This window comes from Aspergillus karnatakaensis, assembly GCF_047715665.1.
Source record: "Aspergillus karnatakaensis strain CBS 102800 unplaced genomic scaffold BJY04scaffold_9, whole genome shotgun sequence".
Lineage (NCBI taxonomy): Eukaryota > Fungi > Ascomycota > Eurotiomycetes > Eurotiales > Aspergillaceae > Aspergillus > Aspergillus karnatakaensis.
Genome location: NW_027395721.1, coordinates 413,814 through 427,902, shown reverse-complemented (window position 1 = coordinate 427,902; position 14,089 = coordinate 413,814). Strand labels below are relative to the sequence as shown.

General features: G+C 48.6%; 3 protein-coding genes across 3 annotated transcripts; 2 read left to right on the top strand and 1 right to left on the bottom strand.

Annotated features, from left to right (window-relative positions):
• Positions 1–322: 322 nt before the first annotated feature.
• BJY04DRAFT_169746 (uncharacterized protein) lies at positions 323–4,177 on the top strand. Its single transcript, XM_073709200.1, has 9 exons — positions 323–591; positions 645–792; positions 841–932; positions 978–1,571; positions 1,619–1,771; positions 1,821–2,954; positions 3,004–3,129; positions 3,178–3,294; positions 3,346–4,177. Exons 1-9 carry the CDS (start codon positions 511–513, stop codon positions 3,943–3,945), a joined length of 3,045 nt encoding a protein of 1,014 aa, XP_073574537.1. The 5' UTR covers positions 323–510; the 3' UTR covers positions 3,946–4,177.
• Positions 4,178–4,415: 238 nt separating this feature from the next.
• On the top strand, positions 4,416–8,702 carry BJY04DRAFT_233028 (RNA dependent RNA polymerase; the record flags this gene model as incomplete). Its single annotated transcript, XM_073719864.1, has 3 exons — positions 4,416–4,847; positions 4,896–5,322; positions 5,369–8,702. 3 exons carry the CDS (start codon positions 4,416–4,418, stop codon positions 8,542–8,544), a joined length of 4,035 nt encoding a protein of 1,344 aa, XP_073574536.1. The 3' UTR covers positions 8,545–8,702.
• BJY04DRAFT_233026 (DNA-directed DNA polymerase zeta catalytic subunit REV3) lies at positions 8,703–14,072 on the bottom strand. The gene is made up of 2 exons (XM_073719863.1): positions 13,723–14,072; positions 8,703–13,671 (listed from the first exon to the last, which is right to left on the bottom strand). The coding sequence occupies exons 1-2, from the start codon at positions 13,955–13,957 to the stop codon at positions 8,861–8,863; spliced, it is 5,046 nt and encodes a 1,681-aa protein (XP_073574535.1). The 5' UTR covers positions 13,958–14,072; the 3' UTR covers positions 8,703–8,860.
• Positions 14,073–14,089: the final 17 nt, after the last annotated feature.

Sequence of the window (14,089 nt, the reverse complement as noted above, 5' to 3'; positions counted from 1 at the left end):
AATAAGAGCCTTGAATTGTGATCTCCCCCCCACGCTAAGAAGGCCAACCCCCAAGTGATGCAAGACTCAAGAGTAATGGTGAGTGTAAAGGTAGGTATGAGTATGGAGATGTTCGGACTTAACTCCGACCGGCATTTCAACCACGATAGTTACCTAGGTAGTCAGCCATATATTTCGCAAAGGACAACATCTTCGAGCACTCAAGAAAGTACCGGTCACGTCAGAATAGAGGCTCATTGCTGGAGAAAATATTCCAAATCAGAGAGAATATTCCCAATCTTCAACCATAGAATAAATACTACCTACTTATTACCTCCCTATACTTTACAGTACGATAACTTAGTTGAGGCGGCCAATGATTCGCCGTTCCGTTGAGGGGGCAACCGGCAGCAGACTTCGCCCGTATCAACAACCCGCCACTCTTGCTTCAGACAAAGCTTTAACGACAACCAGAGGCAGACGGGCAGTCAATCAAATAGAGCTATACTTGATCTCAAAAAATAGGCTGAGATGGCGTCTGTACACGACACATCCCTTCTTTGTCGAGAAGTGGAGCGCCTGGTGACTGCACCTTATGCGCCTTCACTCCAGGTAAACCCCACTGGCAAGCGATATTTTTATATATTGTTAACTCGGACATCTAGGATCTCCACAGCTTAACCCAACAGTCTCCATCAAGCGTGGTCTTAGCCTGGGGCGCTCAGAAGGCTTGTCATATTGGACCTCTTGTCGATGTCCTTGTTGACGGCCTTTCGCGGTCACGCTATGCTTTGACTTTGCTCGCCAGCTTTGGTAAGTCCAGCAAAGCCCTAAGATAACTGTGTTGACCAAGTAAACCAGCAAAGATACAAAATTTCCGGGACGATGTGCTTCAGAGATATCCGCAACTACTTGACCAATTTCTCCAGCAATCAACACAAGAAGTCGAAGATGTGAGCACAAAAAGTCTACATGCGAACATAACTAATACACACAAGTGTCTCCCGTTATGCATATCACTCCTCTCTTTCCCGCTACCTGACGGCTTCACACCGCCAGCAAGTCTTCTAGTCTTCGTCATGCAGATGATCGAGAGACTGAAAGCAAATCCGTGCGCAGATACCGTTCGTCCACTATATCTTATATCCAACTGTTTTCAGTCCTCGGGTGTGTTATATGAAATGCCCTTGCAAGTGATGTCATGTTTCCAGACCGAGCTTACAAAGACGCTGCGTAATCTTGATGACCACATGGGGAATCTTTTGTGTCTAGCTACTTTTGCAAGGCTTGCGGCTGCTCGGACTACTGAGGAAGAGCCTATGCCGTTGCAAAATATAAGGCATTTCTTTGGCCCAAAACGAGGCCTGAAAACATTAGACCTCGTTGTCCTGCGAGTCATTCTTGCTTGCTCATCCAATTATGGAAACCTCTCCGCTGAACAGTCCGCGGAAAGCATTCGTCTTGGGATCGATATATGTGGCGGTGTTGACAATACGCAACGAGAGCGCTGGATCGAAGGCAACTCTGTCAAAATCGCGAAACTACTTGAGAAGGTTACGCGTGATGGCATTGACAGTAGCGTGCAAATGCTGGTACTGCCCTACTTTCATCATTCTCAGAAACCATCTGACTTCAATAGGGAATCTCGTTCCTCGTCTCTCTTATCCCTGTTGCAACATTGCCGCCAAATTTAATAATAAAATCTCTGGAATTTTTGATATCTGGGAATGCGTCAGTTGTCTTGGACGTTCTCCCGGAACATGTTATCCCACGTTTGGTCGAGGCTTCCGCCGTGAGTACCCATCATCTCATCAATGAGCCTTGTTACTTAGCGCCTTTAGGCTTTTCCAGAGCTACATGCGATAGAAAGTCTGCTAGATAACGTCTTTTCCACTCTATCTACAACTACTATCGCCGACTTCACTAAGTTACGGCTGTCTCAACTTATACTAACGGGACTTCGACCTTCTGCTACAATGCCTCGGCAGTATGGAGACGTCATTCACAATCTGACGGAAAACTTTCCCAAACGGCTTTCTCAGCAAGATTGTACAGGTGCTATCGTTTGCCACGCCTCAACCTCAAGACTACAGAACGATCTGCTTTCGGACTTGGTCACCTTTTGGCTTGAAACATTGAGAACAGAAGAGCTGCCCATCAAATCCATTGGCAATATTGTGGCTAGAAGCAAGTTGCTGCTGCCTCAATACCAGTGTCTGATAAATCAGTCCAAGCCCCTAGAATTGCGATTGTTTCCAACCTCCAAACCGCGCGAGATCGCACATGTCACAAGAGCCGATTGGAGAGCAGGCTTAAGGGAAGCCATGCTGGGGAATTCCCGGTCCCTGAGTGAGGATATTATGCAAAAGGTTGAGCAAATATGCTTCGATCTTGAGCAGCGCTGTGGTAGCATTGAAGCTCCTCTCAAAGTTGCCGAGGAAGAGCGCGCCAGGCAATATCTTGAAGCAGAGCAATTGAGAAAACAGAAATGCGACATAGAAGGTCAGCTTCAGCAGGCGTCAAGCACCATCTTGGAGCTTCGGGAGGAGATTTCCCGCTTAGAAAGTCGCACTGCGTCCGCCAACGACCGCGCCGAAAGGCTGTCTGCAAGCCTATCTGAAACCATCCGTGAGCTCGAAGACTTACGATGCTCCTCGGAGGACATTCTTGCTGGTGAAAGAGAATCTTTCAGGACGAGAGAGCTTGATATGATGGCCTCCTTGACCGAAAGAGACGAGCGCCTGGATGAGCTTCAAGAAGACGTTAGGGGTCAATTAAAAGAGAATGAGTGCCTAAAGGAAAATTTAGCTTTCATGTCTAAAGACAAAGAATCGGCTCTTGAGAATGTTTCAGAGCTGAAGGGCGAGATATTAGCTCTCAAAACAGAATTTGAGGCGAATCTTGAGCAAAAGGAGCAGCAGCTCACAAATGAGCAGAAAATCGCCGAAAAGTCAATAACAGAGTTGCAAAACAAGGTCAGTGCTTGTCGAAACTTTACTTGACTCGCCTACTAAGTATCTACAGTTGAACGAGGAAATTTCAGGGACCGAAAGACTTAGGACTGATCTCGATGCAATCCAAAAATCCAAGGATTGCCTGGAAGAGCAGCAGAAGCAATATGAGCTACAATGCTCTAGGCTAACACAGGAGGTATTTGAATAAGCGCTTTTATGACACCTCATTACTGACAATTTCTAGGCCTCGGAGCGAACGGCAGAGATTATGGTTCTGCAACGTGCGATGCACGAAGCGGCGTCAAACGCCGCACGAGAAACACAATTGAAAGAAAAACGAATCCAACATTTGGAGAGAAAGGTAAGCACGAAGCCTTCTGGCCTAGATTATTCTAACACTGCAACTGCACAGGTACAAAATCTCCGCGAAGAGCGAGCAGCCAAAGCACGCGAATTCTCGGAAGCGCAGCAGCACATCAGTCGACTTATGGGCGTTATGGGTTTCAAGACTGCTTCACCCGAGGATCGAGGATTGGAAAAGCCCCACTCCCGGCGTTCGTTCGAGCAATCGCAGACTCTCCGGATGCAAACGCAAACGGAGTCTGCTGTACCAAGTCGGGAGGAAGATATTCTCACTACTTCCGCAGAGCTTACCACGCCTCGCCCCAACGGCCGCAGTCCCAAGCGATCCCGGAACAGTGCATTTCGTTCAGCGCAGCCTTCATCTCCTAGATCTTCCAGAAGTATGAGAGAGGCAGCATCCCAGGAAAGCATCAGAGCACGCAAGGAACGTAAGCCGCTCGGAGAAACTAATAACAACAATCAGATCAACTCTCAAAGCACCGAGAAACTCTCACAAAGTCGCCGTGAGGAGTTCCAGGACAGCCAGTTCCACCAGGTAGAACAGCATCAACTCGACGATATTGACCTAGATTTGGACCTGGAGTTTTCCAAAGACTTCGTGTTTACCAGCACCTCTTTATCGGAGATGAATGGCCATGTGCGGACATAAATGGTGGGAGTGTGGAGCCACCTTTTCCCGTTGTGAGGTCTTTTATATAGTCGTTATAAATTATACCCTTGCGAGCTGAAGTGTCTATTGGACAATGTGTATGTGACAGTGGATTAGATTGCTTTGTTCAGTGAGTGTCTGCAGAGCTCTGGGTGTCAACACAGTAACAAGTGAGCAGCAAGTGAAGTGTTAGAAGTCAAAAAGAGAGAGAGAGGGATATTTCACTTTTCGGACTTTGACTTAGATCCTTGACAGGCTTCTTCATTTGTCTATTCTGCTTTCACTTAACCAAACAACCAAAAAAAAAAACAACCAAACACCCTCGGAGGGTCAATACTCCCGCGTGTTTGTTCCCCCATTCTCGTCGCAGCTGCCTCGATTTCCTTTGACTATTCATCTATTCTGTTCCCTACTACACAACACCTTCAACTCTCTTAGTCCTCCTCTTGTCACCTCGACCACTCTCCCCAATGTCACGTCCTCCAAGGATTCCTCGGGGCCCCATGCCCCCAAGACTCCCAAGGCAGCTTCGAGCTCCATGGGAGTATTGGAGCTCGCTTCTCGTTATATTCCCACACGTACCAAGGGAAATAATCGCATTGGACCTCTGGAAGTCGTTGAAGAACGAAGGAAATATTGATTCGATCGATATATTCGAGGACAATCCAGGAAGAAGGGAAGCAAAAATACGCTTCAGGCAGGTCATTCATCAATGCTGTGCCATTCGACATCTAACCTCAAGCAGGCCACCCCCACAGAATGACTTCTGGACCAGCGGCACCAGGCATATTACTCGCTATGATGGAACATTGGTCGAACTACCCCTCAGACTCGACCGCAAACCTAATGAGCCGGTGATGGAAAGCCCGGTACGACCAGGAGTCAAGTATCCGGAAAAATTCGTGAGTATTCTCGGTCACAATCCTCGTAATCTGCTCATTCATATCTAGGAAGTGCCGTTATTTTCCCTTGATATTGGAGTACTCGTGGGGGAAACTACGATGATGTCGATGCGGACCGTACAATCCTCGCCCGCCTCTCTCGTTCTGGACTCGAAACACAAGAATATGCTTATCTATTTCCAGCTTTCCATCGCAGGAACAAATCAGGAATATCGTCTCAAAGTCCGATTCTCGCAACTTGACAAATTCTTCCAGGCTCGGAATGCCTCAACTAGAGGCCCCTCCCACCTTACTTTCCTCGGCTCTCCGCCTGTATATGACCGTCGAATTAGGAATATTGAGGATACGTTCGTAGAGGAGACATTGTGGCGCGAGTCTGACACCTGGTTCAGACAAGCCCAGGTAGTTCACAATGCTCGGGAGCTCGCTACTCTACCTGTCAGTCTTCGAAGACAGAATCATATAATTGATATCGGTGAGTATTGGCACGCCATGTTTCACCTCTTGACTGATCCACCCAGGCCGTTGGACTGCCCTCCGTATCAACTATGTTAACGAAGAAGGCGGCAAACTCTCTGAGTTGTGCGACATCCTGCGTGACCACAACCTCGCTGTCGAGATAACTGATCGCTTTACAGTTGATGATGACAAGAGGAGCCCTATCTGGACATGGATAGATATTGACCCCAGGAGCTCTAGCTTACAGGATCTAATCAATTCAAACCACGTCCATTTGCCGTTCTCTGTACGCTACCAGTTGGAGGTATGCATCTCACATGCTTATCTTTCAGAGTTCAACATGACTGAAGAGTTCGCCTTGCGACTTGCTGGACTCGATGAAGCGGCGGCAACAAAACTTCTCGAACATGTTGCTCTTGAGAAAAGAGTTTACTTCAGTCCCATGGAGATATTTGATATAAAGTTCGTCAAGGGAGCGAGGCGAGGAAGGATTCCGTCCCACTGTTGCCAGATGCGTTCTGCAAGAGTCACCCCGAGCACGGTTTACTACAATGTACCTTCAGTTGACGTTTCAAATCGTGTCATTCGACGTTACATTGACCTTGCGGATAACTTCCTCAGAGTTAGGTTTACAGACGAAAAGCATCTCGGCCGGATCCATGGTACAGCCAATAACACCATGGATGAGGTATTTACCCGCATCAAAAGAGCGTTGGCCAATGGCATAACGATTGGAAGCACATGCTATGACTTCCTTGCATTCGGAAATTCTCAATTTCGAGAGCATGGCGCATATTTTTTTGCTCCAAAAGATGGTGTGACTGCTGCCAGCATCCGGGCTTGGATGGGACAATTCAGTCACATCAGAAACGTTGCCAAACACGCTGCAAGGTTGGGTCAGTGCTTCTCAACGACCCGACCCATCGTTAATTGCACCGTGGATACCAAGAGGATAGATGATATTACAAGGAACGGATACACTTTCTCAGATGGGGTTGGTAAGATCTCCCCATTTGTTGCCCAGATTGCAACGTCGGATCTCAACATAAAGACACCGACGGGAGAGCCTCCTTCTGCATATCAGTTCCGCCAGGGGGGTTCCAAAGGCATGCTCATTGTGTCGCCAGACGCTTGCCTCAGAGAGATCCATATTCGAGAGAGTCAGTTCAAATTTGAAGCGGGTCATCGGGGACTAGAGATCATCCGCTGGTCTCAGTTCTCTCTCGCAACACTGAATAGACAGTTAATCATTATTCTATCCACGCGTGGAATACCTGACAGCACGTTCCATTTAAAACTCAAAACTATGCAACAGAACCTGGATGAGGCGATGCAAAGCGACCCGAAAGCGGTCTATTTCCTGAGGAAATACGTGGACCCTAATCAAGCCACGCTTACTCTTAGTCAAATGGTGCTTGATGGGTTCAGGAGGTCAAACGAGCCCTTTGTGACATCTCTTTTGACACTATGGCGGGCGTGGCACTTAAAGTCCCTGAAGGAGAAGGCAAGGATAGTCCTTGACAAGGGGGCATGTCTATTAGGCTGCATGGATGAGACCTCGACATTGAAGGGCTATTTTGGCCCACCCCACGGTGATACCTCTGATGAAAGAGTGGCAGCATTGCCTGAGATATTCGTCCAGGTGCACCGTCCGGAAAGTGGGAAATACGAGATCATCGAGGGCTTGTGTATCCTAGCTCGTAACCCTTCTCTTCACCCTGGTGATATCCGCGTGGTAAGAGCAGTCAACAACCCAGCGCTGAAGCATCTCAAGGATGTGGTCGTTCTGCCGCAGACGGGGATTCGCGATGTCGCAAGTATGTGCTCGGGCGGCGATCTTGATGGAGACGATTATCTTGTGATCTGGGATCAAGATTTATTGCCTGACGACTGGTTTTGCGAACCCATGAATTACACCAGTAGGAAAGCGCATGATCTCGACCACGATGTCACAGTGGACGAGATAACTTCATTCTTTGTGACCTACATGAAGAACGACAGCCTTCCTTTGATCGCCGTCGCTCATCTTGCATGGGCTGATTTCCTACCCAATGGCGTCAACGATACAACGTGCGTCCAGCTCGCCCAGCTTCACTCGGATGCAGTGGACTACAACAAAACAGGCAACCCTGCTATTTTGAAACGAAAGTTACAACCTCGTAAATGGCCCCATTTTATGGAAAGAAGGAATGCGAATGCTACTTATTTCTCCAGAAAGATCCTCGGCCAGCTCTATGACGCCGTCGAGCGAGTTGATTTCATGCCCAGTCTCGAAACGCATTTTGACAGCCGAATCTTAGACTGTCAGATTGACGTGACTGAGGCGTTGTACAAATATGCTAGAGAGCTCAAAGACGAATACGATACTGCCGTTCGTCGCATCATGGCACAGCATGAGATCAAAACAGAATTTGAGGTGTGGTCGACTTTTGTGCTTAGCCACTCGAATTTGAGCAAGGACTTCAAGTACCATGAGGAAATCGGCGCGATTTCTTCCGCACTTAAGCAGCAATTCAAAGAACGAGCTTATGAACTAGTAGGCGGTCGAACCTTCGAATTACTCGCTCCTCTTGTTGTCGCCATGTATCGAACTACTCACTCGGACATGGCCGCAGCGCTAGCAAAATATCGTGCAGAAACCCCCCTCGAAGGGCCGCGAAAGATCGAGCAGCTGCCTCTGATTAGCTTTCCTTGGATCTTTTCGAGTATCCTAGGCAAAATCGCGGTCGGTCATTATGAGCAGTCGGACACTCTAGCCACGCCTTCCGCAAGTGTTGATGTTCACAATGAGGGTATGGCAGGGAAGGCGATGCATATGCGAACGACGCAGAGTATTGCAGGTTCTAAAGCAGATAAAGATCTATCCGGCTTTGAGAAAGTTGTCGAGATTGCTATTGTCGACCCTTTAGCGAACAACCACGCGCCCCTTGAGGACGACGAGGTAGATTCCCTGGAAAAACTACTCGACTTTGGGCCCCTGAAATCCCCAAGCACGCGCTCTTCGTCTCTAGTAGTCTCTTCCACCCCGGTGAAAGAAGGGGCACTGCTAGATGTTGACCTGGACTCGGTCAAAAGCGGCTGGGAGGCGAGATTCAAAACTGCTGCAGAGCTTAAGGAAAACCAGCCAGTCGGTACAATAAACATCTGGAAGAGCGGTGTTGTCGAGGTCACTGAGGAATCTGATGAAGACGAGAACATCGTCGGCATCGATGCGCTGAACAAACTAGCTGGTCTCTAATGTACCGAACGGAGGGCAGCGTCGCTTTTCAGGCATTAAGTAGCACTTATGCGCTTCGTTTCTTTCCTGTATTCAACACCTAGTAGTAACTAGCTATCTAGGTCTTACGTCTTAGCATGAGAATTGAGATACGAATGTCTATTCGTCTAGTCGTGATTTGGAAATGTCCGATGGTGATCCAAGAAGCGCCTTTAGAAGAACCAAAAGGTAAACAAGAAATGTACGAAAGCCAAAAAAAGGACACTGGGGAGAGTCCAGGTTGTCGTACGGAAGAAACCCTGCTGATGTTCGTATCTCCACAACCAGATACTGCAACTTACCACTCCAGCTCATCGCCGCAGTCCTCCTGCAACAGTTCAATAATAGGGCTCAGGGAAGCTTGTGTATGAGTCCAATGCGCAAGACTCCTCGTTCTCGCATAAAAGACAGGGCAATCCAGACTGTTGCATTTCACCTCGTCCCCAAAAGGAATATCCATGCAAGACCGACAGACACGCTCAAGATTGGCGACTTTTTGCTCTGTCTGCCGCTGGCGCGAGACAAGCTCGAGCAAAGCGATGTGAGGCTGTTCTATGCAGTCTGCGCAGAGAGGGATCTCGGCATCGTTGAGTTTGGTCCTGCAAACCACGCAGCTTGAGGCTTTCATGTATGTTTCGAGAGTCCTTGGGTTGTTGCTCCTTCCACTCACGATGGCGGTTGTTCCTTCCACGCGGCGGATGCGATGCACTTTGGGCATTTCGTCGTACCATTGACGAACGTTAGCCCCAACAAGGTTGAAGATGCGCTCTAGAGGAGGGATGAGGTTCTTTGTGATGTAGTATTCTGCGTCGAGGTCGAGCTGCGCATCTTGGAGGAGAGTCTCTGGGGGGACACAACGATCGATAATCCTGGAGCCTGGAGCCCCTGTTACCACAACGTATGGCACGCGCTCGCCGTACTGGGGCTCTGCGCGAGGATCTTCGAGCATCTTCCTCGTGCTTATGAGGGCGCCTGCTGGAAGGGTCCCTTTCTCGCTGTATGTTCCTAGCTTCACTGCTCGCGCAAAGCAAAAATCTTGAACCGACACCCGTCCTTGCATGATTTTGGTGCACTGGCTCTGGAAATAACTCTTAACCTGGCTAAGATCCGCTGTTCTGAATAGTAGTTTCAGGGCTTTCTCTTCGATTTTCTGCTCGGCTGGGGTACCATCGCGACGAACAGTTTCGATACCCTTGGCGTCAAACTCGGGCTCTTTTTGGTCCCTATGTTCGTACTTGAACCCGACATACCGTTTCTTTGCAAGAAGAACACAAGGGTGGTACACCTTTTCAAATTTGAGTTTGATCGGATGTGGGTTCATATCAGTAACAGCACGGGCAATCTCTTCGCCAATGTCAAAGGCCTCATCCCGCGTCCGGCCTTTCAGGTAGACAAAAAGACTGTCTGTGTCTCCATAAACCACCTCAGCGCCCCATCGCTCAACAGAGTGAATGAAAGCAATAGCCTTCTCAAGCGTCTCGCGCCCTGACTGGACGATACTGTCTGCAATTTCAGAGCAAGGCATTCTCCCCGAGAAGGATGCCGAGGTATACCCGTACGTGACGTTCGCGATCAATTTGAGTGCAAGCTGTCGATTGTTGAGAAGGCGCTGCAGTGCTTTATCGTCTTTGTCCATCTTCATACCAGTTTTCACCATGACACGTGTTTCCAGTATCTCCGCAAGCATCCTGGCAAGAAGAGATTTGCGTACTTTAGATTTAGCGTAGATCATGCCGTTTGGCGCGATGTTAATCTGATCCTTGAACAGCTCCAAAAGCCTGGGCTGCCGATGGTAGTCCATGAAACCCATCTTGTCTCGGCCCCTCCATGATTGGACTCTCCCAAGAAAAGTAGAGTAACAGTAATTGTAAGCAATCATGATGCTGGGGTATAATGACTGAAAATCCAAGACTAGAAGGGGGCTTGTGTAAAAGTCGCTCTGGGGTTCCATCACCAACGGAAGGCACTCAAGGGCATTCTGCTGCCCAACTTGCTTTCTGCTCGGTGAGACAAGCATGAAGTTTTCTGGTTTGGCGATTCGAAACATGAGAGACTCGACCTTGAACTGGGATCCTCGAGAAAACACAGAGAAGAAATCAATACCGAGCAGACGAGCTTGCTCACTCGTTCTAGGTATCAGCTCATTCGCATCGAGAATGTCGATATTCATCTGAACGCGCGAAGCAAAATACTCGGTGACTTTCATAAAGTCTCGCGGTCGATCGCTTTGATACCACGCCGTGAGGTCACGGAACGAGTAATGCGGGATCCGGCGATGAAGGAGGTGAAAGACCACGTTTTCCATAGTGTACTGTAGCAGGTTCATCTCACTCCTCATGGCCCGCCAGATATTGATCATGTGGCGCCCAGTAACTCGAATCGACGATGTGTGGTTGAAGCCCCATTTATCAGCTTCTTTTCCAAACCGCCCATGGGCTTGCGATTTGACCCGGGATAGTTCGTCGCAGAGATCAAAGTCGTACTTTTTCCTGGCTCTTTCGATGATGTACCCCCAAGAACTATTATGCACTTCATATCCGGTGATGATGTCGGGATCGTGCAATCGAACGAGATCAACCAAGCGGTTGATCAAGTCGAGTTCAGTGGCTTCGTGCTCCAGGTCGATTCGCAAGGCTCTGGAAATCTTGACCTCGGGGTGCTCTCCTTCTCCTTGAAATACGGCACCCGCCTGCCTACCTTCTCCTTCACCAAGAGAATCGTCTTCTAAGCTGAGACACCAGAAGAAACAGGCTATCTCATCCTCCTCTGGATTTGGTGATAGCACCCCGCGCGTATTGACATGGACTTCAAGGCTCATCGTACTCATGTACTGAGCCTGGTGCTCCACGCTAGTAGATTGTTCATTCTGCGAGTATTTGAAGCCATGGTCATTCTTTTGTGTTGGGCCTTCGATCTGTGAAAGCATCTTTAACTTGGATTCTTTATCCCCGCGCTTACGTTTAGATTTTGGGACTGGTGCCAATGCCTGACGTTGCTGAGCCTCGAACCATTCGACAACTTCCGAGCGGCTCGGGGGCACAGGGGCAAACTCCCAGAACCTCGACGTGCAATTGAAGCGCAAATATTGGTCAAGTTTCCCCCAGTCAAATCTAGGCGGTTCTTGATCATCCAGCAACTCAGGAGGGCCCGATAGGTCAAAGTCTGGAAGATAGCGTATACTAGTACCTTCGAGTCGGAACTCCTTACCAGCATAATCTCGAGGACGATCAGGTACGTCTTCATCATTGCTATAGTGTGCCTTTTGATAAACAGTACTTGACTGGCCATAGCTGCATAACGTTGTAGAGACATCTCCGGGGCTTGGACATAGTCGCCGTAGACAACCTAGGCCAGTATTGGGGCGCATATTGAAAGCACCGTACGTAAGTAACGCGAACTCAGATGAAATAATGCCTGATGAACTACCAAGGTCGGACTCAATAGAAGAGGGTGGCTGTAATGTAGTCTCGCTCTTACCCGGATTGCTGGTCTCTCTCGCTGTCATGTCCATCACTTCTTTTGAGCTTGATACATCTTGGCTGAAACGCAAGATTGTCATAGGATCATTCGGATATTTGACAACCGGAAAATCTAATGTGCTGTTTTGACCCGTATCTCTAGGACGAATTGTTGACCGAGAAGATAGTTTTGTCCCCTGCGAATTTGTCTGCTGTGCAGGAATGGCTGGCGTGGTATCCGTGGCAGTATCAAAAGTTGCCCGTTGAGATCGAATAATACCAGATCGACTCGGATCTCTAGAATCCATTGTTCCAGCGAGCTCCGGTCCTGCGGCGGGTGCATGGTCACTGGTAGTTTTCGGATATCGAGGGTTTTCTGGTCTCGATGCATTCCATGCCTCAATTTCCGAGCCCCTCCGTGGGTCATTGCGATTGTGATCGTCGTTCTCAGCCAAATGAAAGCCATCAATAGAGGAATGACAAGTTTGTGAGCCAGCAACTGAATTTCCATCGTGCCGTGTATCATCCAACATATCCATTTGTGCCATATCCTCCTCGATCTCCTCCTCGTCCCCTTCTTCCTCTTCTTCCTGTTCCTCTTCCTCTTCCTCTTCGCCATAATCAGAGAAAGTATCAATCATGCTATCATCGTCCGACGAGTAACGATCCGTCACCAACTCGGTGGACCTCACAGCATCTTCGTCCACTAGAATCTCGGCTCGCTCCTGATGGCCATCAATATAAGGCAATGGAAGATTGGTAAACCCGTCCGGGCCGTAAAAGAAATCTTCTACGCTTTCTAGCGCAGTTTTGACGTCCTTCTCAAGAGGGTTCTCGCGCAGAAGCCCATCGAGCGTAGCGCTCTGATTGTCATCTCGATGCCTCTCCTCGACGGCGATCTGATGCACCAATTTCTCAAACTCATCTCTATGGACCCAATCACCCTGCGAGCTTTTTCTCGGGTCAGCTGACAGAGAGACCAAGTCTTCGTCACTGAAAGGGCTGCTGTCTGGATTATCAAGTCCGAGTCGTTTCTTTCGCCGGCGTTTTTCATCCTGCCACAGTCCCGCCATACTTGGGACGAGCCTTTCATTCTGGCTCAGGGGCTTTAGATACTCGCGAAAGTCCTGATGGACAGAGCGTTCGGTGATTTCTGACCTGTTTAGAATGTCTTGCGCGCAGATGTCGGCTTCCAAAGGGCAATGGCTCTGCTTAGACAGCACACCCTCGTCCGAAATCCATGCAGGTGGTATTGACCTATCATGCCAGCGATGGGACAAATCGAGGTCCAGATAATCCGGGACAGGGAAGCGAAATCTGACATTGGCGCATTTCATGAGAGAACAACCATACAAACTATAGTCACACATCCATTGCGGAACGTATTGCATGTGGCTTTCGAATGGTTGAATTGGTCGCTTCAATACAGCTCCCTGAAGTAACAGATCCGCCAGCCTTGTGATGTAGGTAGGATTTAGTAGATAGATTTTGAAGAAGAACTGATATCCCACATGATAGCCGTAGAAAGGAACACCCTTGACCAAGGTAATGTGCGCAACAAAAGCCGCTTTCTTGTCGTAGGCATTGCGCCGATAGCTCACTGCCAAGGCATGGTCTATGGATAGATGCAGACTTCTCGCAGCACAACGAACTAGATGCTGGTTTAGAAAAGGCATCTCTGACCAGGAAGGTATGAACAAACCTGCTTCGGGGCTCAAGTCTCCGTCGTACTGGATATAGAGGTATGGAAAGACGCCATGTACATGGACGCAGATTTTCTGGCCAGTTTCTGTATTACCGAAGATTCTAATCACAGGCACTTTAGGCCTATATCCGTTCTCATTGTTCTCATTTCTGTAAGGCAGAGGCGGATCAAATTCAGATGGGTTTCCTTGATAATGATCCACACAGTTTAGGCGCACTTGGAAAGGTTCCATGGGTTATACAGGGTTTGGGACAGCCAAAGCTGTCGGCGGATCGAGGAAACAATCATATGTGACACTCATATCACAACGGAGTTATCAGGTCAACCAAGTACCTGCGATATTACGGAGTGAAGCAGCTTGTCG